The sequence below is a fragment of the Bos mutus genome, chromosome 4 (assembly GCF_027580195.1).
Source record: "Bos mutus isolate GX-2022 chromosome 4, NWIPB_WYAK_1.1, whole genome shotgun sequence".
Classification (NCBI taxonomy): Eukaryota; Metazoa; Chordata; class Mammalia; order Artiodactyla; family Bovidae; genus Bos; species Bos mutus.
Genome location: NC_091620.1, coordinates 86,876,073 through 86,900,903, shown reverse-complemented (window position 1 = coordinate 86,900,903; position 24,831 = coordinate 86,876,073). Strand labels below are relative to the sequence as shown.

The 24,831-nt window shown below is 33.7% G+C and overlaps 1 protein-coding gene across 3 annotated transcripts in view; it reads right to left on the bottom strand.

The window, feature by feature from the left end:
- Positions 1-1,681: 1,681 nt before the first annotated feature.
- The window catches only part of HYCC1 (hyccin PI4KA lipid kinase complex subunit 1), an 86,162-nt gene continuing 63,012 nt past the window's right edge, over positions 1,682-24,831 (bottom strand). For 2 of the 3 annotated variants that reach the window (XM_070369743.1, XM_005901252.3), the window contains 3 exons: positions 23,296-23,383; positions 22,651-22,810; positions 1,682-6,509 (listed from right to left, as the gene is read on the bottom strand). In XM_070369743.1, the coding sequence (XP_070225844.1) occupies positions 5,935-6,509; positions 22,651-22,810; positions 23,296-23,383 (823 nt within the window). In that variant the 3' untranslated portion in view covers positions 1,682-5,934. Of the gene's footprint in view, positions 6,510-7,296; positions 7,593-22,650; positions 22,811-23,295; positions 23,384-24,831 lie in introns of those variants that run through there. The other variant, XM_070369744.1, reaches the window with a different exon arrangement.

Here is a 24,831-nt window from a genome sequence, read left to right as displayed (position 1 = left end):
TAAATAATCTTTCTGAATCATCACATACAAATCTGCATTGTTTTTCACAGCTACATCATTTTCCACTATATGTATGTATGCACCATAATTTATCCAGTCCTCTATTAATGATTATTTAGACTGATTTTTTTTTTTTTTTGCTATTACAGGCAATGCTGCAATGAATACCTTTACACATTTATACTAAAATTTCCAAAAAATATAGAAAAATAAACATAGAAGAGTGGGGTTGCTAGCTCAGAAGACATATGCACTTTAAAGTTTGATAGATCCTGCTGAGTTGCTCATTATTTTAGTTGTACTAATTTAAGTCCTGCCAATGGACTTAAATTTTCCAACTCCTATATCAATACTAGTCTCAATCTTTTAAATCCTTATTTGACAGGTAAAAAAAAAAACAAAATCTTAATTTATATTTTACTATGTTTTAAATATCTGACTGACTAGCATTCAGTTTACCACTGAAGGAAACACAATTACCTTAAGTTCTACAAAAAGTATCATAATTTATTTTTAGAAAACTTTTATTTTCACCTTAAAACTTAACTGTCACTTATGGAATGAATGAATATCAAATATATAATATGTCTGTTATATAGTATCACTTAGTATTTTCTTTTACCAGGTGATAGAAAAATGAGTCACAAGACCTAGCTTTCCACCCAGCAGCTCTGTGACTTTGGGCAAGTCATTTGTCCTTTTGAGAGCTTCAGTTTCCTCTTTTTAAAATGGGGATTCTAATCATTTTATAGGAATGTTTTGAAGATTAAATGAGATCACAATTTTAATTACAAATATTAGCTATTACTACTACCACAGTAACAATACAAGGGAAATTACCAAGTGACTAGAATTATCTGTCAAAGCCTTTCTTAATAATTATAAAATAATTATGCTGGTATTACAGATTCTATGGAGTCAACTATTTATGGTGATTGTTAAGTCACTAGATGAGTTTCTCTTCCATAGGGCTAACATGTGATTTACAAAAATCACTTCTCTTGTTTTCTGTGAATGCTCCTCTAATAGTAGTTTAGAAAATATTTCCAAAATTACTCAGTTCCTTAGATGAAGTGGTATTATCCAAATATATAATCAACTATAAAACAGGACTTTTTTTTCAAGTTTCTAAGAGGGTTTTGTTTCTAAGCACACACAGTAATACTATTCAAGGTAATGTCATGAAGATTTCCTAGAGTCATTAAATGGAATTTTAAAATTTTACTGTAATATAATACATTGGAGAACTTATCCTTGATTCTTTCCCAACACTAACGTCAACCTAACTCACATATTCATTAAGTGTCTCAATATCTACAATGCACAAAGTCCTATCCTAGAGGCATATAATCTCTGCATTCAAGAGATAAAGACTCATACAACAGATAAAAGGGCAAAGCATTGTTATCTAAAGTTGCCTGTACTCTTGGTATGACAAATGTCAGTGGTGCATGACTCATGGAGCTCATCTTCTTTTTGATGAATACTAATGAATTTGTCACACATCTCATCCATAGGCCATGTAAAACATAAAGCCAAGAATGAAATGTCATTGTCCTATGGCTTACTCCCAAAAGCTCTCAATGACTCAACTCACCTAAGTCTTCTCCTTTAATTTCTTCCTCCACATGACTTTTGCAAAATTTTATGATGGTTTTTTAATGAGTAAAGTGATCTGGAAAAAAATTTTTTTTCTGTTTTTATTTCAATAAAACAAGAGGCAGCACTGTTGTAAAAAGTATTATATATGGAGAACAATTACACAAATATACAAAACGTCAAAAAACTAAACTCCAGTTTATTTCCATAACCTTAAAAAGGTAGGGAGCACATAAAAATATCCAAAGTCATAATTTATTCTTTAGGAATGTAAACTCTAGGAATACAATTAGAAACAAGTATATTTACTATGAAAAGATTAGTATCACTACGTACTTAGAAGTAAAGATTAGAGGTACACAATAACAGTATGTGAAACAAGATCTTGAGTTTACTAGTAGAAACTTTATATCAAGACATTAATATTCTAGACCTCTACTATTAAAAAACACAAAAGCATCTTCTAAAATGTTCACTGTTAGTCTCTTTAGATATGCACAAGTTACAAAATACAGAAGACAATATACTTATATTCTCTGATGAAGAATTTATCAATATTAAATATAAATGTGAATAACTCAAAGCATTATATATAATTTTACTAAGCAATTAATCTAAAAGTATAAATTCATGCTAATCAAAGGACTAGAGAGTTAATTTTTTTATCCAAAGATTGGGAAGACACTATTAATACACTAATTTTTATCTACAATGCTTAAGTACCCATCAAATTATTCTTTTTAAATGGCTTTTCAAAAAATTTTTTTTGCAGTTACATTATTTAACATACATATTTTCTTGATGTGCTTCCCTTTAATAAAGTGTAGACTTACAGTGCCTATAGACTCAAATGTTAAATAGCCTTATTTTAAATATTTGCTGAAAATTAAGTCTGAGTGTATTTTTCTTTATAATTTAAATGTAAAGGTTTCAACACTTTAATTTTATTCTTCCAAACAGGCAAAATCCCCTAAAAATGGGAACATTTTTATCTATTTTGGTTTAAAATTTTTATTTCCCTTTATTTCAACTCTTTTGTCTTTAAATGAATAATCTTCGCTAAGCAGTTACTTCATAATTGAAGAGAACAATGAAATATTGCTTTTTCAAAAACCACTGAAATCATTTAAGGACTAAGAATTTCTACTCTTCAAATCTACAGAGTTGCCTTTAAAAGCTCCATGGTGGTATAACAAGGGATTCCAGGGTGCTCACCTGCCCTAGACAATCCCCTTAAGTCTTTGTTTCTCTCTCCACTTGGATTCCAAAAGGCAAAATCTGGCATCCAGCTTCACTAGAATATCCTAGGTAGTTGGGTATTTGAAGAGTGAGAGGTTGGGTAATTCGAAGAATCTTTTAGAGGTTTAAAATGTGGAATGGGACTACAGGGTCTACTGAGATCCTCTGAGCTATGGGGTACAAGGCCCCAGTTTTGTGCAGACTCCTTCTTGTGATAAAAGATATTACTCTGAATATATAGAGGTCTGTGATCAAATGGTCACATCAGCATCTTCAGAAGAAAATGACCTACAAAAGCCACCCCAACTTTCAAATTTGGAAAAGTAAGAGGGACAAGACTAGTACAGACAATTACAATTGTTAGTTAGCATTACCCAGTATTTATAATTGCTATAGAAATTTTCAAATGTATAATCCTTACTTGAAATAGCATCAAAGATACTACAAAAGAATTTTCTCGTTAACACAACTCCATATAATCCCACATTCCAAAAAATCAACTGGTGAAAATTACTTGGAGCAAAAATTCAGAACCATTCCTTTGAGTAATCCTTCAGGGTTTTTAAAAGAATAAACACATGCAGATTTGCTGTGCACTGTATAAAAGGGTGGTACCCTTTTCATACTTAAAACTGTAGAGCTCTGATTCCATTTTTAGTTATCAAAAAAATACAAAATGTTAACCATTTTTATTGTAAAAACAAATGGGATTCATTAAAGATTTAGAATTAGGGGACTTAAGTGAGTCAACACTATAAAAAATTAATTAGCTGTTAAAAACAGTGAAGATTATAGTATCCAACATATTTGATCTAGGGTTGTGAGACCACTGAGAATTCTAAATATTAGGTAAGTAATTTGTTTGCGCTTTGATACTGTCTTCTCAAACTTTAATGTGCATAATAATCACTTGAGATCTTATTAAAAGGCAGGTTATGATTCAGTAGATCTAAGGTGGCTCTGAAATTCTGCCAATGCTCCTTACTGCTCCTCAGACCACAATGATCTAGAATAATACCAAAATGAGGTTCCATTACAACAGCTGAACATTAAAACCTGATCTCTTATTTGTGCTGGCTAATGTGTCCTCAAACTAATGTTTCCCAAAAACCTTCTACATTTCCTAAGCACCTTAACTTGCTTCCAATGCCAATCTTTTAAATTAGTTCTTAAGACTATTAAAGACTATTAAGATTGTTAGCAGCTATGCCTAGGAAAAATTCTTTGTTAAAGAATTACAAAAAGACAACAGGAAATTCACAGTGATTGTACACAGGATTTAAATTGAACACAGGATTCTCAGTACATTAATATTTTGTCAACTTTCACTGTCCAGTTGACTTGACTTTTTTTTTTTTAACTATAATGTATGCCAATAGATCTTACTTCATTTCTACCACTGGAACTAAAAATATCAAGTTCACTTATGTTAAAAACCATATTTTATTTAGGATTACTCAATGAAAACTAGTTAATGATTTTTGAAAAATTAGATTTAAAACAACAGCCAAAGTAGTTACAGTCAAAACTGTATTCATACTGTAAATACTTTAGCAGTCTTCAAGACATACAACTTTTTCACATATTTGAGCTCTGCATAAACAGGTACAAGATGAAAACTAGCATTTTCTGTGTGGCTATAGCTAAGGACTATGAATAAGGAAAACTGTGTACTAACCACTGAAAAAGGGACAGCTTCCTAGGTCTTCCTCCCCAGTAAACTTACTCTCTCATTCTCAACCCTGCTTTTTTCTCTCTTACTCTAGATTATAACTAAGCCTACTTGATTTAAAAGGAACCTCACCATAGCTGAAATTATCACCACTAGCAAATATCAAAATTTTTACATCCATCTGGAGGTCACACGATCCTCTATAGCTACATACAAGTTTGTTCAGCTTCTGTTAAATTAGCTTTTTGTTTTTGTTTTTTGGCTGGGGGCAACTATACTGATTATTCTTCGTATCTTAACAAGAACTTTTAAAATAGGCCTGTTCAAAAAACAAGAAACACATTCAATATTTTTCATATTTAAAAATTTAAATTTAAGAACACAAACATAAATGACCTACATTAGTTAGTACATAAATGTCTTTAGTCCACGTTTCACTATTTTTATTTTCTTTCAATGATATTTAATAGATGAAAAATTTACCTAATTTCCTTCATTTGTAGACAAACCATTCAATATGGTGAACACTGCTATCTTTAGAGCTGAGGTACAAAATTTACAGTGAAGTCTTCAATGATGTGTGCTCTCAATTATGGGAATCCAAACTAAGCAGTATTTCCAAAATCCAGCAGCAGGGTAAGCCAGCTTTATGGCCTATTACACCTTAGGAACTGAAAAGGATTTTCACCTGCTAAATCCAGATCAAACACTTCAAAATAACACATCTACTTGCAACCTGATTTTTTATATAAAATGTTCCAAATAAATGATGGCAATTCCTCTTCCCTTTCCCTGGAATCACATAATATTTTAGGGTACTGAGTTATGAGGCATTTTCTAGTGCTTTATATTACTGTTCTACTAATCTTCAAGATGATCTGGCTACAAACATTTTTATCAGGCACTTTTCATAGGAATCATTTTTGTTTTTTCACATGCCTGTTTTTCAGAGTGGCTTCCTAAACAGCCAGCTGTAAAATTCTTGGAGTTGTACCTAGCCTCATTCTTGAAAAAACAGTTTCCATACATGGATTCCCTTTACATTGAAGGCCAAACATATAGCTACCAAAATAGGAGTTATTAAAGAAAAAGATTCACAACCTTACAGGAGATGTAACCAACCTGATCACACAACCTGTCAAAATGTACTATCACAATGTCAATCTTAGGGCAACAGAAACAAGATTAAAAAAAAAAAAGACTCAAGCCAAGGGGAAAAAATACAACCCAAGAAATAGCAAAAACATATTTCAACTTAACTACAACCTAGACATTATTCCCTTCATAAAGTCAAGGCAGCCATCAGAATTTAAGACATCAGGGCTCCCGTCAGGAGCAGGGATGAAAGACGACCCTGGGAACTTGCGTGAAGAAGCCAAGTTGTATTTCCAGATTCACTGCTTACATGAGGAAACCCTTACAAATTAATCTGTGGACAAAGTAATGCTAATACTAGGAGGTCTCTGCTGACCTGCTTGATGCTTCATTGGAAGTTCAGTCCTTTCAGAAGTGTATATCAGCTTTTCTTCTTGGAGACTACAAGCAGAAAACCTATTGGCATCTGTCCCAGCCCCACAGCCGACAGCAGATGACGGGTTATGCGGGACTGAGACACCACTGACTTGTTCAAAGGATTTACTGAAAACACTGGCGGCAGTCTTAGCCAAACCATGACTGCAAGGTTTAGGCAGAGATTGGCTGGTTGTCAGCGTAAGTCTCTTTAAGGAGAGAAGCTCAAGATTCTCACTTTGGGCTCTCTGCGTTTGTTTTCGAACAAAGTGATCTTTGCAAGACTCCCCTGTAGTTTCTTTCTCTTTTCCTCCAGTTTTGTTTCCTCCTGACCGTCTCTGAGTCTTTCCTATACTTGTCTTGTTACTACAATTTTGACTAATGTTTGATAAACCCGATTGGCTGGTACTAGAGGCAGCCCTGGAATAAAATCCCTCGTCAACTTCGGATATCTCCATCAGTTCTTCTTGACCTGTTAATTCTGTATTTTCTAAACAAAGAAATAACAAGGGTTAATTAATATTAAAACAGTAATTTTTTTCATGATTAATACCAAATCAAATATACTTTAAATAAATTTTAGAATAATTTTAGCATAATATGTAAAGCAACAGACTACTGACCAAAATCAAAGGATAAATCAAAACATTCTATAAAATGTCAATAGTTTATCATTAAAATTAGAATAATTTAAAGTATATTAAATAAAAAAGCATGCCATAAGCCACACCCCACTGTGTTTTTAGAAAAGTTTTATTACTATTCATGCAAAGATCAGAGACAATTAGAAAAATACCACACAGTAAAACTAGGGGGTAAACTCTCCCCTAATAGCAAAGCAGTGTAAAGTCAAAGATTATACCAAAACACTTTAAAAAAAAGTTATTAAAATAGTTTAAAGACTTTTTTTCAAGGTTGCACTGCATATTCTAGATTTTCTTACTAAAAGAAAAATATATAGACCATAAATATAACCACAAACTTGTTAAAATTCTTTATACATTATCTTCTATATCAAAGATGGCAAAAATACAAGGATAAAAAAGTAATTTTAGATCTCAAAACACAAGCAGTAAATTATTCTGGAAGCCATTTTCTGCCTCATTTTCATAACAATTTACTCAGAGACAGTATAGATATGACCATTCCAAAGAGCATTAAGTCATTGAGAAACTGTAGTACATAATTCATGCATTTAGATTAGACGACATGCAAAATTTTTGTGGCTGTGCAACTGTTGCCTAAAACATGCAGCAGTGACCCTTTGCCATGAATACCTTGGAGTGCAGCTATAAAGTGCTCTGCTAAAACTGCACTCTGCCAGGTGAGTTTATTCCATCCTCCATCATTTTTCTTACAGATTTTTGCCTCCTGATCTCTGGCAAGCCTTTGCTCTCAGTTCTAGGATCTGTGGCTGTTTCCTGTACACCCTGTATATGCTGGGCATCAATCTCTCCTAGTGTTCTGCCTTTTTCCCCATTCCCGGTTCTCTCTCCGGCCACATTTGTGACACTAATCTCAGGAATGACAAGGATGCCCAATTCAGTAGTATCATTATTGTTGTCAGGTTGCTCTAGAATTGAAGATGATAAGACAAAATGATGGCTGAAAACAAAACAAAACAAAAATGCAAAGCAAGAAAAGCAAACGATCCAAAACAAAAATTGGACGACTGAATTTTAAGTATTAAGCCAAATATATGCCCTGATGGAACTCCCATAATTTACAATACTCTGACAGTACTGGAGAAATGGGGTCGTGTTCTTTAATTTCAAATGACAATGAAAAAACTCAGAGCATCATTTTATGTTCTGTATTTTTTCACACACACATTTGACATGGACTGTGAAACAGAAATTTTTTTATAACTTAGAATTTTTACTATTTTAAGATAATATTGTGACCACTTGAACTTATGTCAAGCCTTACGCAAGTTTTCAAGGATTTACAGCCAAAACTCTAGTTCCTTCCTGTCAACATGAGGAACCAAGCCATTTAGGAATTCTCCTTGCATAATCATTTTAATTAGATTATACTAAGTCTGCCTTAATAAACCATGACGTTGGAAAAATGCTTATTCACTTATATCATGGTTAGTACTATAGGTAAAGTTTTTGTTTCACACACCAATCATCTTGTATATTAGTAAATATTAATGCAGGTGTGATATAATTAAAGTCTATTCCTTCAGACATACTAATTCCATAAATTTAGGCTAACGTGTAACAGTTCATTACTAAACTGGAAATAAATAAAAATGGATTTGTAAAATCAAAGTGGCTATTGGTCCATTATTCTGAAAATGGTAATCTGTAATTGAAACAATGAAACTCCTAAATAGTTAAAACTTGTAGACATTGTTTTGTGTCTCAAATCACAAAGCCATGGTTCATTTAAAGTTGTCAAGGAAATATCTGTAACAGATGGAAAAAAATAACATGAATATATCTACCATGGACCAGTAATGAAAGTTAAAGTTCAAAACAACATAAGACTATGTAAAACAGTATGCACTCTTTAAAAATGTAGAACACAAATCTGAGTGAGTGATGTTACCCAATACTTTCAAATATGTTTCATGATAGAACATCGAGCTCTGTGAATGGTGCTACAGCATGTGAAACAATAACAGGTAGAAGAATGGAGGCCGAGCCACATATTCCTATGGGTCCCCACTTTGCTGAGCATCTTGAAGAACTACTGATGCCTGGCTTTCACCCTTAACATTCTGATTTAAACAGTATGAGCTATGACCTGGGAATTAGGGTTTTATAAATTTCCCACATGACCAATGTGTGGCAAATTCTGAAAGATGGATGCCCTGAGTACTCCATTACCGAGCAGCAATATGCACCTCCAAGGGTTTTCAAAGCTTCATGTTGCCCTGGGCTGGTAGGTCAATATGTTGGCATATTAATTTTCCAATTACCTAGTGCTTCATACGGAGAAGGCAATGGCACCCCACTCCAGTACTCTTGCCTGGAAAACCCCATGGACAGAGGAGCCTGGTGGGCTGCCGTCCATGGGGTTGCTGAGCGACTTCACTTTCACTTTTCACTTTCATGCATTGGAGAAGGAAATGGCAACCCGCTCCAGTGTTCTTGCCTGGAGAATCCCAGGGACGGGGAGCCTGGTGGGCTGCCATCTCTGGGGTCGCACAGAGTCGGACACGACTGAAGTGACTTAGCAGCAGCAGCGCTTCATAAACTTTTGACTGCATATACCCTAAATGAAATCCTTTCCTAAACTGGCCAGAGGATATCAGTGAGGTATTAATGTTTAACACACTGCTGCTTCAGCTTCCCTGACAGAATTCCTAAATAAGCCCATTCCCCATTGCTAAAAGCTGTCTTCAAAGTGAGGGCAAGTAAGATCTAATTGAAGTAAATGCCAGAGGCCACTGCAACTGAGAGTAAAATCAGCATGGCACTTGGTCACTTGGATGACAACCAAGACTTGTCCATTTATGTTGTAGAAGCAGTTTCACAACGAAGATCTATTAACAGGATCATTGCTGCTGCTGCTGCTAAGTTGCTTCAGTTGTGTCCGTGTCCGACTCTGTGCGACCCCAGAGACGGCAGCCCACCAGACTCCCCCGTCCCTGGGATTCTCCAGGCAAGAACACTGGAGCGGGTTGCCATTTCCTTCTCCAATGCATGAAAGTGAAAAGTGAAAGTGAAGTCGATCAGTCGTGTCTGACTCTTAGCGACCCCATGGACTGCAGCCTACCAGGCTCCTCCATCCATGGGATTTGGAAAATCCCTGGGGTCGCACAGAGTCGGACACGACTGAAGTGACTTAGCAGCAGCAGCAGCAGTGATCTTGTTAATAGTTCTTTGTGAAACTGCTTCTACAACATAAATGGACAAGTCTTGGTTGTCACCCAAGTGACCAAGTGCCATGCTGATTTTACTCTCGGTTGCAGTGGCCTCTGGCATTTACCTCAGTTAGATTTTACTAGTCCAAAATAATTATAAATTGGTTTCTTATCCAAATTTTAACAAAGCCAATGATTACTAAAATTTAACAAAACTTTAAAAGATAACCATAAGTGACCTAACAGAATAGAAAACAAAGCTACCACACTGATTGGCACTTAATAGTTTTCTTGAAAGCATTCACATGTATTATTCAATTATATTCTCAAAACAATGTGCTGGTGTGCCTCTGGAAGCAGGCATTTTGATTCCCATTTACAGACAAGGAAACTGAAGATCAGAAACAGTTACAACAACTACTGTTTGGAGGACCTAAACCGTAGAATCTTTTGTTGACATCAAATGTCCATTCTAACATACTATAAATACTAACTCTTCAATTCATTAATGTCAATTTGAGTTAAATATTCTCTGACAAACATTTTTTAATTAAAAAAAAATCTTATTTGCCTAGATTCCTGGTCATTTCATAGAAAGCAAACAATTTACTTTGAACACAGAGCAAGATAAAATAAATCTCTAAGAAAACCTAAAGAAGTCAGAGTCTTCAAGGTTAATTTATGTTTTAAATTGGTTTTATTTTTTAAAAGACATCAGTGAAAATGCTGCTGCAATGGTGAAAATTTAGAATTTTGCAAGAAAAACTAGAAATGACAAGAATATTATATAAAATAGCACAAGGCAGTTGGGTTAGTAATCACATTTACTGGGGAAATGTAAAGATCTGCAGGCTAAGAAACAGTAATACTAATTTTTAAAAATCATCTAATTAAATGCTAAGTGGTAAATGAGATATGTTCTTCCACAGGCAAAAATCTTTAATAGATTTATGTGTGCTTAGTCACACAGTCATGTCCGACTCTCTGTGGCCTCATGGACTGTAGCCTGCCAGGCTTCTCTGTCCATGGAATTTTCCAGGCAGGAATACTAGAAAACTTCCTACTCCAGGAGATTTCTCTGACCCAGGGATTGAAACCCACGTCTTGCATCTCCTGTACTGGTTGGCAGATTCTTTACCACTAGTGTCATCTGGGAAGCCCCAATTTATGTATATTATCACTCAAAAATGGTAAAAACCACAAAATTTATAAACTGTTTATTAAAGTAAATTCACAGAAAGAAAACCTAGGAATAAAAGAAGTATATTTCTCAGGACAATTATAGGATAAAGAAAGATAATTACAAAAAAAACAAACATCTGTTACATGATCTTTCTCTTATTTCTCCAACTTCTTCCCTATATAATTCTGTGACCCACTCCTCCTACACACAACTACTTATTGGTCTTGTTATTCCCTAGGCCTGGAACGCTCTTCCCCACATAGCTACATAGCTCACCTTCTTACTTCCTTCAGGTCTTTTTTCAAAACTACCCTTCTCAATGAAATCTCCCCTGATCATCCCATCGAGTTTCAATATTACCCACGTTTCATACACTCTCTTCCCTACTTTGTTTTTCTTCTTAGCACTTCATCACTTTCTAACCTACAATTATTTATTTATCGTATCTACCAGATGGAAGCTCCAAGACGTCAGGGATTCTTGTTTGGTCACTGCTGTATACCTTGTTCCCAGGAAAGTACCTTGCATTAAGTAAGTGCCCAATAAAATTTGTTTGATAAGTTGAACGAATCTCCAGTTATGAGATGAAATTATTATTAGAATAAATCAAGGTGTGGTGGTGGTGGTTTAGTCACTAAGTCATGTCTGACTCTTGCGACCTCATGGACTGTAGCACGCCAAGCTGCTCTGTCCATGGGATTGCCAGGCAAGAAACCAACTGGAGTGGGTTGTCATTTCCTTCTCCAGGGGATTTTCCTAACCCAGGGATTGAATCCACATCCACATCTCCTGCACTGCAGGCAGATTCTTTACTGCTGAGCCACTAGGGAAGCCCTAAATAAAGTTGAAAGAACACAGAAAAGACATGAGAAAGGTGAGAATGTGTTACTTGACTTGATAAAACAAAAAAATATCATATAGCTTAAAAGAATTTTTAGATGGCAAAGAAAAACATAGGCTCTTTGTTTTAGAAAAGTGTTGTATCTGCCTCTAAAGGTAGGTTTAAAAAAATGATTGTTCACATCAGAAAGTTATTTTTAAGTCTATAGTTTTAAGTCTATCCAGAGGATAACATAGATAGTTAAGAATTATTCTTTTTTGAAAAAGACTATAAAGGAGATGTTTTAAGGGAATACAAATGCATAAGAAAATAGAATCTGCTTAAAAGCCCAGAACTTAAAATTTTATGCAAAATGTGTCATGACTGTTCTATACCTATAAAAAACAATACTTACATTTGACTTCAAATAATTCGAAAAGTTCAAAAAACATCCAAATAAAAACTTCTCAGAGAATATTTTATTTGTATAACCTCTATAAATAGGTCACCTTCTCTCCATATACAGAAATGAGGAGAGTTAAGGGCATCGTTTCTCCCTACAAAATGTCTTCTGGCTTTGAGAGGGGGAAAAAGGTAAAAAAAATTGCAAATATCATTAAAGCTGATTATGAAAAGTTGTGATTTCTCTCATATACAGTTTTAGAATCTCAAATATCTATTCCATTATGTTGCTCATGAAACTCTTCATTTGAGCTTTAGGTTTTATTTTTTCATAGTTCCCCTTTTTACTGAAAGTGATAATTTAAATAAATGAACAATTTATTATTCACAGAATTTACACAAATCTATACCCAGACTGATTCACAAGTCTAAAGGAATCTGGAAAAAAACAAAAAAAAGAATCTGGTTATGCCCTAAGGCACTTGCAAATTTATTTGCAAAATCAATCAAAATCTGTACCTCAAATATCTGTATCATACAATTATTGACATCAATAAAGACAAGTATTTTAGAGTAGACCCCAGAAGAAAGTTATACACATTCTTTTATAAGATATATTTTAAGAGTCATAAAATACCTGAACAATTGCATACTATCCTGTCAGTTTAAAGTTTAAAATGTATTCTATTCAATGGAAGACAAATGTTTTCTATATTCATTAAGCTATTCATTGCAGTGTTATCTATAATAGCAAAAAGCTAGAAACAAATTATTTAGCATATTAAGGAAATGGTTAAGTAAATGATGGAATATCAGCTCAATGTAATATTATGTAGCCATTTAAATAACGGGACTCACTAGGAGAACTTGGGAAAATATTGGACAAGCCTAACTGAAGAAAGCAAAATATAAAAAATAATTTAAAGAGTATAACTATGAAAAATACATATACATATGGAAAAAAACTGTAAAACGTCAATTTTTTAAGTACCAGGACTATAAGTGAATATTCCTCTACCCAGTTTACTATCATGTTATTGCACTGTTTTTCAATAAAATAAGGAAAAAAGAAATTGCTCAGTCTACAGTATAAATTTATCATTTATTCACTCATTCATGCATTCAACAATTTACTGAGCCCCTATTATGTACCAGACACTGTTTTAGACTCTGGGGATACAGTGGCCAACCAGACAAAGACACTGCCCTCACAAACGGGAATTAAGCAAACAAGAGAATTTTAGATAGTGGAAAATACAATGAAGACATGAATAATGGAAAAGAGTAAGCAGGGTAGTAAAGAAGACTTTAGATGGACAGTCTGGGAAGAACTTTTTGAGGAAGGGATGTTTGAGCTGAGATCCGAATGATGAAAAAGCACTGACTACACAATAATCTTGGTGCTGGCAGTAAAAAACCTGTCTCCCAACACAGGAGACGTAATAGATGCAGGTTTGATCCCTGGATCAGGAAGATCCCCTGAAGGAGGGCATGGCAACCCACTCCAGTATTCAATTTGCCTGGAGAATTCCATGGACAGAGGAGCCTGGCGGGCTAATAGTCCATAAGGTGGCAAAGAGTCAGACAAAACTGAAGAGACTTAGCAGGCACACAACAGTCTGGAGGAAGACAGTTTAAGCTGACTCTTCTCAAAATCATCAAAGCTCAGCTCAAACGTCCCCAATTGCTACTATAAAGCCCCCAAGGTAGAAATGTCTTAGTGGGTTGAAAGGTTAGAAGGAAAGGTGAGAGTGGTCTTCAAGTGAGGTCACAGTGGGAGGTAAGGTGTCACTAGGGCCACCTATGCCATAATGTTAGAGCTTAGACTTTGTTCTGACTGAAATAGACAGCTATTGACAAGTATAGAGATAAATTACTTGGGTACTCTATTAGCATTCTTTATTAAAGAAGTCACATTTTACACAAAATATTGAGCACAAAGTGTGTCCTGGTTTAGAAAAAACAGCAATGTAAAAATCCACAGATTTGCAAGGCAGATTAGAGGAAAGGAGAGCACTGACATAGAACCACAGAATAAGGTGCTGGCAGTTAAGAAGGTGCTGCACTCTGAGCACGGACATGAATGAAGACTGAGATTTAGTAATCTTAGTCCTGAAGCCAGAAGAATTTCCAGATAAGAGAGCAGCCTGGGTTACACAGAAAAACACAGTCTGGACCACAACAATTTATTTATGGACACACTGGTTAGGAAATATTATCCACTTTCTTAAGTAAAGAATAGTCAAGTCTTTAACTTGTTTTTATAATTCTCCTTATCGAGGTAGATTCAATCACTCTCAGTAACTTTTTCTGTCATCTTTATTAAGTCTCAAGTATTAAAACAAAAAAACTCTGTGAGAAATGCAATACTGCTGCTGGATCAGGTGAGTCCTTCATGATTAAAGTTCCTCATAACCAGACAGGCCAAAAACAGATAAGGAATATCTACTACGAAACTACCTATAAAATCTTATTTCTTTCTCCATGTACTGCTTCTGCTGCTGCTGCTAAGTTGCTTCAGTTGTGTCCGACTCTGTGCAACCCCATAGACAGCAGCCCACCAGGCTCCCGTCCCTGGGATTCGCCAGGCAAGAATACTGGAGTGGGTTGCCATTTCCTTCTCCAACACGTGAAAGTGAAAAGTCAAAGTAAAGTCGCTCGGTCGTGTCCGACTCTTAGCGACCTCATGGACTGCAGCCTACCAGGCTCCTCCGTCCATGGGATTTTCCAGGCAAGAGTACTGGAGTGTGCACCAAATGCTACTTAAAAGGTGGGGGGAAGAGGTAGAGCTCAATAATAAATAACAAAATAAAAAATAAGTTCCTTAACTACAACAAGAATTATATAAGGCCTCCTTAGTAAAAAATGTAGAACATAATCATTTACAAACAACCGTTTCTGTCTCATAAGACCAATAATTTTAAATACCCTGCTTCTCTGTATAGAAAATTATTTTACTTTATTTTATCTAGAAATAAATTAAGATTTTTTTGTTTTCATCTAAAGTTGGCCAGCATTCTAAGACTACTATCTTTCTCTTTAAGTCTAATTTCACATATGTCAATTGTTTTTCAGTTCTCTGGTTAATATGTCCTTTTTCCTTGTGTCACCTAATATTGCCCAATATGTTATTTTGTCTTTCATGAATAGAAGGTCAATATCAAAAATGTCAGTTAAAATTCATGCAATGCTAAGTCTGGTCAGAAGGAAATGCTTACTTTTGGTCCAAATGTTTTACCATCTACATCAGGAAAGCAAAGTTTGCTCCTCAAATAGCATTTTAGAATCTAAAAATAATAGAGTTTCTCAAAATGATTTCTTTTCTAAATTTCTTTAATAAGTATAAACAACTTTTAAAATAAAAACATAAGTATTATAAATATCTAACTGCAAATGCAGAATTCCAATAGCCAATTCATTAGTTTGCTACTTTTGAATTTAAAATTACCATTTCTGCATTTTTCAAAATGCTTTTATAATTATCAGCAACTTTGTTTTTCCCCAAATGATTTTACATAAAATCATAAAATCTGATTCACAAAATAAATGTTTCATTCCAAGATTTATGGCATTTACCTTCTGCACTATCTAGAAAGACCAGCTTAAATGTTTTAAATAATTTTTAATGATATTTAACTAAAGTATATCTTTTATAATTATTCAGATTTGTTCATTAGAAAGTTATTACTCTATTTTTATTAATATATAATAGAAATTTATTAACATTTTAAAAATCAATAACCAGGTTTTAAAAATAAATGGTTTTAAATAAACTATTTTCCAACATGAACTGCATCTTTTCTATTATTCCATTTCTTTTCTCATCTAATAAGTTAGTACTAAACCTCTGAGCAAATTGAAATGAATCACATTTTTTTGGTCATTTAAAAAAACATAATCATAGTTTATCTTTGAATTCTGGCATAATTTAAACTCATTTAAATACCTTAATATCCTTTAAATAGAAACTTAATGCTGGAAATGTAACAACATGAAACTTCACTTTCTTTAGATCCAATCTATGTGAACTGTATTGTGCTTCATTTTTCACATAAACATTCCATGTGTGTGTGTGAAGTCGCTCAGTCGTGTCTGACTCTTTGCGACCCCGTGGACTGTAGCCCACCAGACTCCTCTGTCCATGGGATTCTCCAGGCAAGAATACTGGAGTGGGTTGCCATTTCCTTCTCCAGGGGATCTTCCCAACCCAGAGATCGAACCCAGGTATCCCTCATTGCAGGCAGACGATTTATCCTCTGAGCCACCAGGGAAGCCATATAATAAACATTCCATATAATTAACTAAATACTCTAAAATTCTCAGGGTACTGATTTGATATCACTAAGAAGGCTTAAAAATAGACATCGTTCTTTCAGGTTTTTTTGATGTGGACCATTTTTAAAGTCTTTATTGAATTTGTTTCAATATTGCTTCTGTTTTATGTTTTGAAGGATTTCTTTTGGCCACAAGGCATTTGCAATCTTAGCTCCCTGAACAGGGCTTGAACCTGCACCCCCTGCATTGGAAGGTGAAGTCTTACCTACTGGACCACCAGGGAAGTCCCTCAATTCTTTTCTACTATCTAAAGCTTTGTACTCTTGGATCTCCTAAGTCAAAATAATGAAATTCAATATTATAAAAATAAATCACTTAACATGTGCCAGGACCAAAAGTAGGACAAAATTGAAAGAATCTAGACTATAAATATCACTTTTACTGTTATACTTACTTGTTGCAAACAGCTCTAATTGTACATAAATGAGAATATAAGTTCAATATATTCTATTTACATGTGAATTTGGAATGCAGACAGCAGGTATTGAAACAACATTCTAAAAAATCCTTCCTGTAATGTGATATATTTCTGTAATGGTGATATAAATGTCAGATAATATGAGTTAGAGTACTAAACTTCAGGGTTATAGAAATTTAAAAAATATCATTAAACTGATTGTTACTATTATATCAGATATGTATCACATATTGTATCATATATGTATCACATATTTTTTGTCTGATATACTCAAACTCAACATGTTTGTCTCAAATTGAGGAAAGTCAATGAAAGAGTTAATCAATCACAGGATCATTTGAATAGCAAGCTTGCTAATAAAAGCTTATCAAGAATACTATTGTGCAGTTAATAAAATAAAGCAAATAGTTTTTAATTAATAAACAATCAGGCTTTATGTAGTGTTTTAAAACATACCAAAATGCTTTTCACTGACTTGTCTCATTTATATCACAAATGTACTAGTGGAAAATGGTAGGAAGTAATAAAAAATTAGGATTTCACTAGATAAGACTTCAGCTGATAACAAGCTGGCAAAAATTATAAGTACTCATTATTTGCAACTATAACTTAGTTAGGGGACTTCTATGAATGGGTATTTCAATACCATTTTAAAAGAAAGGAGGAAAGTTGATTGCATTGTTCCAAGTATAGATAATTTTAAAAAATGGAAGAGTGAGTCATAATGGTGGTGGTGGGGAAACAGACAAAAAAAAAAAAAGAAATTAAATTTGCTCTGGAAGAGGAGAAGGAATGGAAAAGTACAAGGAAATAAATAAGTATAAATTGTAGAGAATTATTCAGGGATTTAAGAAATAGGACTCATAGCTGAAATGGTAGACAATGAAAACAGCTTCAGAAGCAACATTTAAGAATAACTATAGACAAGAAGCATTATTATAAAGAAATACCTTCAGCTTTTCTTTTAGCTCTGTTTTTTAAAAGTAATAAGCATTTAAGAAAATAAAATTGCATTTTTATTATTAATTAAAAAAATTAATTATTTCACAGTTTTACCTTTATTACTGGAATTTTCATTTGATTCTTGTTATGGTCATAATCTACTCACATTCTTCTCTTACCTTACTTAATGCTTTTAAAAATCTTTTTTCTGTTATTATCATTCTCTAATTGCATTTTACTTTCAAATTATGACTTCTAAATAGCCCTCAATCTGTAAGTGGCTTGAAAATATAGGTTTAAAAATTACACACTAAGTAAAACACAGTATGTTTGAAAGAATGAATAATATATATAAATAAAGCTATTAATTATGAAACTATGACCCTTGAACGTCAAAAGCAGCAATTCTACATTATAATTTTAGTTTCCAAACATATGTATTGACATGGAATTATAAATTCATTAAAACTTTCTCAAAAATTTATACACAGAATTTCAAAAGTCTGAAAACACAGCATTAAGTTATGCCTCATCAGTACAATATCAAAGAAACTAAATGAAAAGTGGGGAAAATCAGGCAAAGATGCCAATGGTCAAACATGGTCTCTCCAAAATAATACATCAGCAGAAACTAACTTTTCTTTAAAAATCATTCTCTTTAATCACTGTCTCATCAAAATTAGAGTGACAGGGCCTTGCAACATCTCTCTTGCTTGGAGTGTTGATTGTTGGGAGGATAAAGAATGTTGATAAAGGGTAGTGGTCAGAGGGTATATAGGAACCTGTACTTTCTACTCAATTTTGTTGTGAACCTAAAACTGCTCTTGAAAAAATAAAATCTATTAATAATAATAATAATTTAAAAATTGAAATTGCCAAAATATAACTCTAGAAATTTGGGTTGTTATTTAACAATAATAAGGTCATGGCAAGAGATATATGTTCTGAAATGTGTGGAAATGCTAAAGCTAAAGCAATTTTTTGTTTTCCAAAAGAATGCTTTCCATTAATATATATATAAATTATAGATAAATTCTTAACTTTGGGAAGCTTCAGAGAATACTGAAATATTCAAAAAGAGTACAGAAAAAAACTTTTGAATGCAAATGATTAAAAATGTTCAAACTTAATGTCATACTAAAATATGAATTGGTTTTAGCTGTAAAGATACTTTTTATTTGTTGTTACAAACAAGAAAAAGAAAATATGTGATTAAGTGCTCCAATTTAATGTATTTGTTTGCATGAGCAATTTTTGGTGGCTCAGCTATGCAAACAAACAAATACATTTATATGGCTTAATTACCTATATTTTTTAATGAAATAGGGAGATGTAAAAAAAAAGAAAATTCTGACTGACCACTTCGGAAACCTTATTTACTCCTGCCCCTTTTCTCCCCAGCTAGGATGGAAAATGGAGAAAAAAGAAGAGAGGCAATAAAGAAAGACATAAATATGGAAGCAACCTAAACATCCATCAACAAATGAATAAATAATGAAAATGTGATAGGTTATTTATTCATAAAAAAGAAGGAACTCCTGTCATTTGCAACAATATGGATAGACCTTAAGGGAATTATGCTAAGAAATAAGTCAGAGAGAGAAAGACAAATACCATGTGAGCTTCCTAATATGTGAAATATAAAAAACAAACAAAAACTCTGAACTAGATACAGAGAACAGAGGTGGGAAATGGTAGTGGGTGAAATGGGTGAAAATGATCAACAGATACAAACTTCAAGTTATAAAAACATAAGTCATGGGATGTAATGTACAGCATAGTGATTATTCGTTAAAAATAATACTGTATGGTGTATTTTAAAAGTTGCTTAGAGAGTAGATCCTACAAGTTCTCATTATGATAGGGCAAAAGGTAATTATGTGTGGAAATGCATATTAACTAGATTTACTTTACTGATCAGTTCACAATGTATTCATATATTGATGCCTGTCTGTATACCTGAAACTATGTTACATGTCAATTATATCTCATTTTTAAAATAAGAAGAAAAAGGGAAGAGATCCAAGAAAAGAAAAAAGAAAAAGAACAACTGCTTTCTTCTTTCCCAGCATTGGCAATAACAAGGGAAGAAGCAAGGAGAAAAAAAAATATTCCTTAACATTCATGTTTCATGTCCCTTCTCCTACCCCAACCCTCATCATCACTGAGTTAAAGTTGCATATTCCATGTTCCTACCATGTGATACAGTTCAGGGTCTGAGAAGAAATCCTTCCTTCTGGGAGGGTTGGTGTTGGAAGGGAATGATACAGATATAGGTGGAACACAAAACACATTTAGCGTTCTAGAAACAAACTCTGAATGTGTTTTCACATAGTCATAAACTAACCTTACAGTCTACAGTGCTATGCTTTAGAACCATTATGAGACAGAAAGTCTTTTGTGGATCACCCTGGAATCCACAGGCCCTTTTACATTGTTTCTGTAAAAATTAATGTATAAATAAAATTCATTATAATTTATATATAACTCATATGTGAATATAATAAACATAATCTATATAAACACATTTAATTTAAAAATCCATTTACAAATTGAGAATTATCTACATATTTAATAACTATAGTAAAGATACCTATCTTCCCAACAAGAAGCCAGTATCAGCTAGAGCCAGAACAATGATGAGGTGTTCAGATAGGAATCAGGACCATGGTGATAGAAAACGGAAAGGCTTTCAACTCAGCAAAACAATGAAAAATACTGCTCTAGGAAGGAAAGCCAAGACTGCTCTAAAAAGGGAGAATGTAATCTACCTGTGGAGATAAACAAGGACCTTGGCCTAGGAATATTTTAGAGTCCACTGGATAAACAGAATTCACACTGAAGATGAATGGTCAACAAGACTAAGCTATATTGTTTCTGCTACATGCATCTGACTTGCTTTTCATAGTGCATTCTCTTCTAAATCCTCATCCTTGACTTTTTTGTTATCATAAATAGGAGTTGCCCAAGTGCTAGAGTTGTGAAGGTTGAATAAATGTAGTAAGAAAGGCTGGAGCCTATGAGGCTGGAGCCTTAAGACACTGTGCCAACCCTTCAAGTGGTAGCCAAAATAAAATCTGGAAGATATGTAAGAATCTAGTGCATACAATATATTCAAGTAGTCTTTTCTTGTTTTGGTAATTTACTGCTATACAATATTTCTGAAAAAATGGTTTCTATTTTATTGCTGGGTATACATCTTATTTCGTTAAATGCATTTATGGATACATATGCAAATCTTCTCTTTCACATGTACATATATACAAATACAATTAAGCATTAAAACTTCAATATTTCACATTTTTAACTACAAGACCTATATTTTTCCCCCCTAGTTCCCAATATGTCCACCTAAATAGAAAGAAGCAACAGTGGAAAAGGAATTAAAATTCATCCTTGTATTTCCTGTAGTGGTAGTTTTTGAGCAATTATGGCCACAATGGATCCATATGATCTGGTTCATCGCCTCTGTGCCTATTTTCACCTATTAGTGCCCAAACAAAAAACTGACCTCTAGGGTAACATGGTGATATCTAATTAAATGACTTTCTATTTGTAATCTAGTCAAACTGTAGCATAAATTTCACTGAAGAAACTGATGTATGTTTAGACCCTATATTTTAAACAACAGCAGAATTTGCCTTGATAATGGCAAACATATTTCCACTTTTTTGTGCCTTCCTAAAGGACCTTCAGGAATTTATCACACTACTTTAAAAAAAGAAAAGATTGAAAATGATCATTGGTTAAGTTGGAGAATTCCATCATCTTTTTTTTTTTTTTTGGACATACAGCCTTCTAGATTCCCTGCGTAGAACAATGGTGACTGCTATCAACTTTCTATTTCATAGTGAATCATGGCACTTTTGCATTTTCTCTATAGATATCATAGAGACAACTGGAACTATCAAATATACTAAAGGAGCTACCATTTTCATTGCAGTTTGTAGGAAGAAGAAAACAGAGAGTGGATTTTGTTTTACACCAATACATATGCTTGCTTGGGGCAAAGAAGCAGCTTTTTGTTTCCCATTCTGTGGTTAACTTCTAGGTAGGAGGAGGGTTATAAAAAGAACAAGAAATCAAATAAAAAATAAGGTATGAGAGAAAGTAGAGTGATGGAAAGCACTGAGAAGGTCATGGTAAATAGAATTAACTTCCAGTAGAATTTTTAAAGAATAAAATGAAGCAGTCAAGAACGAATACTAAAACAAATAATCTTGCAAGAAAATTAACTTCCAGAATATAGAAATATCTAGAGTTGGATCAATACCATAGGATTCTTTACTAAGACTTTCAGAAGAAAATGTTTAAGTCCCTATATTATAATTGTTCTATTCTAGTATAGAAGTATACCTGCTAAAGAGTTCAAAAATCAAGAACATTAAGGAATATTTGCAAGCAGTTGTGAATAGAAACCCAAAATATATTAATAATTGAAACATGTATTTCCTACCATCCTATTGTGTTGAAATAAAATTTAAAGCCAAGTCAACATTTAAATAAATTTTCATCCATACATGTAACATAAGGGGTCTATTTTCTTATTGACTGCCATTCACGGATAGTAAATGAAAAGTTAAAGGTCAACAGCTCTTTCTTCCATGCCACCATAATATTATTTACTAAATTTAGAAGTTACAGCACCTTAAGTACAGAGAAGAAGAGGATAGTACTAACAATCCTCTAATCTGAAGAGTGTTTTATTTCTTACCATGTCTTTTCCACCTGTGACCTCTTATTGACATGCTGGTTACTGCATTTCTTGATATTCTAGAGGAAGTTGGTGTGATCTCAACTTGAATACACCTTGTACCCTCCTTACTAGATCTCATGGCACCGTGAGGCAACGAAGCTTGTATTGCATTGGCAACCTAAGAAGGAAAAATATAGTTTAAGACTGTCATTGAATAGATGTATTATTATACTCAGATAAAACAAGATGCTAAATTTTACTAGGTTTTTAAAAAGAATAACTCCTCCAAGATATATCATGATACATAAATCCTCTAAATTAAGGAGTAAGAACAAAATTCACAGTTAAAAATGTATGTGATGAAATTTAAAATTCCAAAATATTACATTATATTTCCTAATGCTAATTAATAAATGCAGCTCTAGCATGTTAAAGAAAGCATTCTTACATATATGAAAAGAACTATCAGGCTAAGAAGTTAGCTTAATGAAAATTTCAAATTATATATACCTTTTTCAAGTATAAAAGTTCTCTATTACAACAGAAGCATGAATCATTGAGTATTAATAATGTATTAATGCACTACAAATGGCTTCTTAATTTATAGTTTTAAGCTGAGAAATTTTAAATTATGAAATTTACATAAGTAAGTGAGGCACCTACCAGCAATGGCTCTGGATATAATTCTAGCTGGGCTCTGTATATAATATCATCCAATGCTTTTTGAGCTAGATCCCATTCTCCATTGTAACTATAAAATTAAGTAAAGTATAATTATTTTAAATTAATTCTATATGAATTAAGATATAATGAGAAACTTTATCTTTAATGAGGAAAATAATTGATCATATTAGTACACTTCTTAGCATTCTACCCTCATTAAAAATATTTGTTTAATCTTTGAATTCCTTTCAATTATATCTGAAAGTCTATTAACAGAAAATTTTATAGATGTACATTTCTTCTCTAAAGAACATGTCTATTTATAGAACATGTACCCAAAAAGCTAGGCATTTCAAAGCATTTCATGCTTTCAAAGCAAGTCAGAGCATAATAAATTATATACCTTGGAATAATGTTCAGAACACTTTATGGTCAAATTACTCTGTAACTCCCACAGTTTTTAATGAAAATCTACAACTACTGTGGCTTGCAGAATCCTAAGTAGTTACTTCTTTGCATTCACATAGTCAGTTAAAAGTGTATATGATATATGCTACATGTATCACAGAGATACTAGGGGGAAAAGTGTGTGCGGATTAATTTTCAGATATGGTGAAACCATTTCTAAAAATTGGCTCAATGATGGAATGGACAGGGAAATAATGGCTTCCTCATATGATAACAAAATAAGAGTGTGAATTACATCAAGAGTACAAGTGAGGCCTAAAAAATGGAAGGAGCATTGCTCTCACCCTAAACACAAGATACAGCCAAGTAATCTAAAAAATCATAACTTCTCATGAATGCAACAAGGAGCTATGGTCACAGGGCAACCAAGTAGCCCAACACTCAACAGCAGTCAAGTGCCCCTGAGGAGAGTCAGGCCACAAATGCAGGTGGGTAAGAGAAATCCAGCTAAACTTTTCAACAAATTCCTAAAAGCCAGGTGTGGGCCAGACAAGAATACAGAAACTCTGGAAGTAGATACAAGAGGATTCATACCCACTCATTAGCTCTTCTCCAAAAATCACATTTAGGCACTCATAAGAAAAGCTAAGCACAAAGCAGGGAACCAGAGAACGCTGCTCTTGGCAGTGTAGGCCTGAAGGAAAAGAATGGCCACCACAGTCGAAAAGGCACTAAGGGCCAGCCAGACCCTTTCAGTAGAACAAAAGTTTAAAGCCTTTAGGGAAGACCAGCAAACCATTTCACCCCAAGGGCAGAGGCAAAGACCAACTCTGGCTGTGAAGGGGAGAAAAAGAAAAAAACTCTACCTGCAGGGGAGAGTCAGGACCACTGAGGATCTCCTACCCTGATAAGCAAGGACTTAAGGCCTGCTTAGAAATGAGACTAGACCAAAACACCAGAAAATACCACTTCCTCCTCCCCACCGAACAGGCTAGTACATATTTAGAAACACGCAACAGCACTCTGCTGCTAAAGGAGAGGCAAGAACATGGAGAGAGACCCTCTCTGAGGTACAGACATACCAGAAAAGCTGAAAGGATAGAGCAAGAATATTAAGGAGAAACTCTC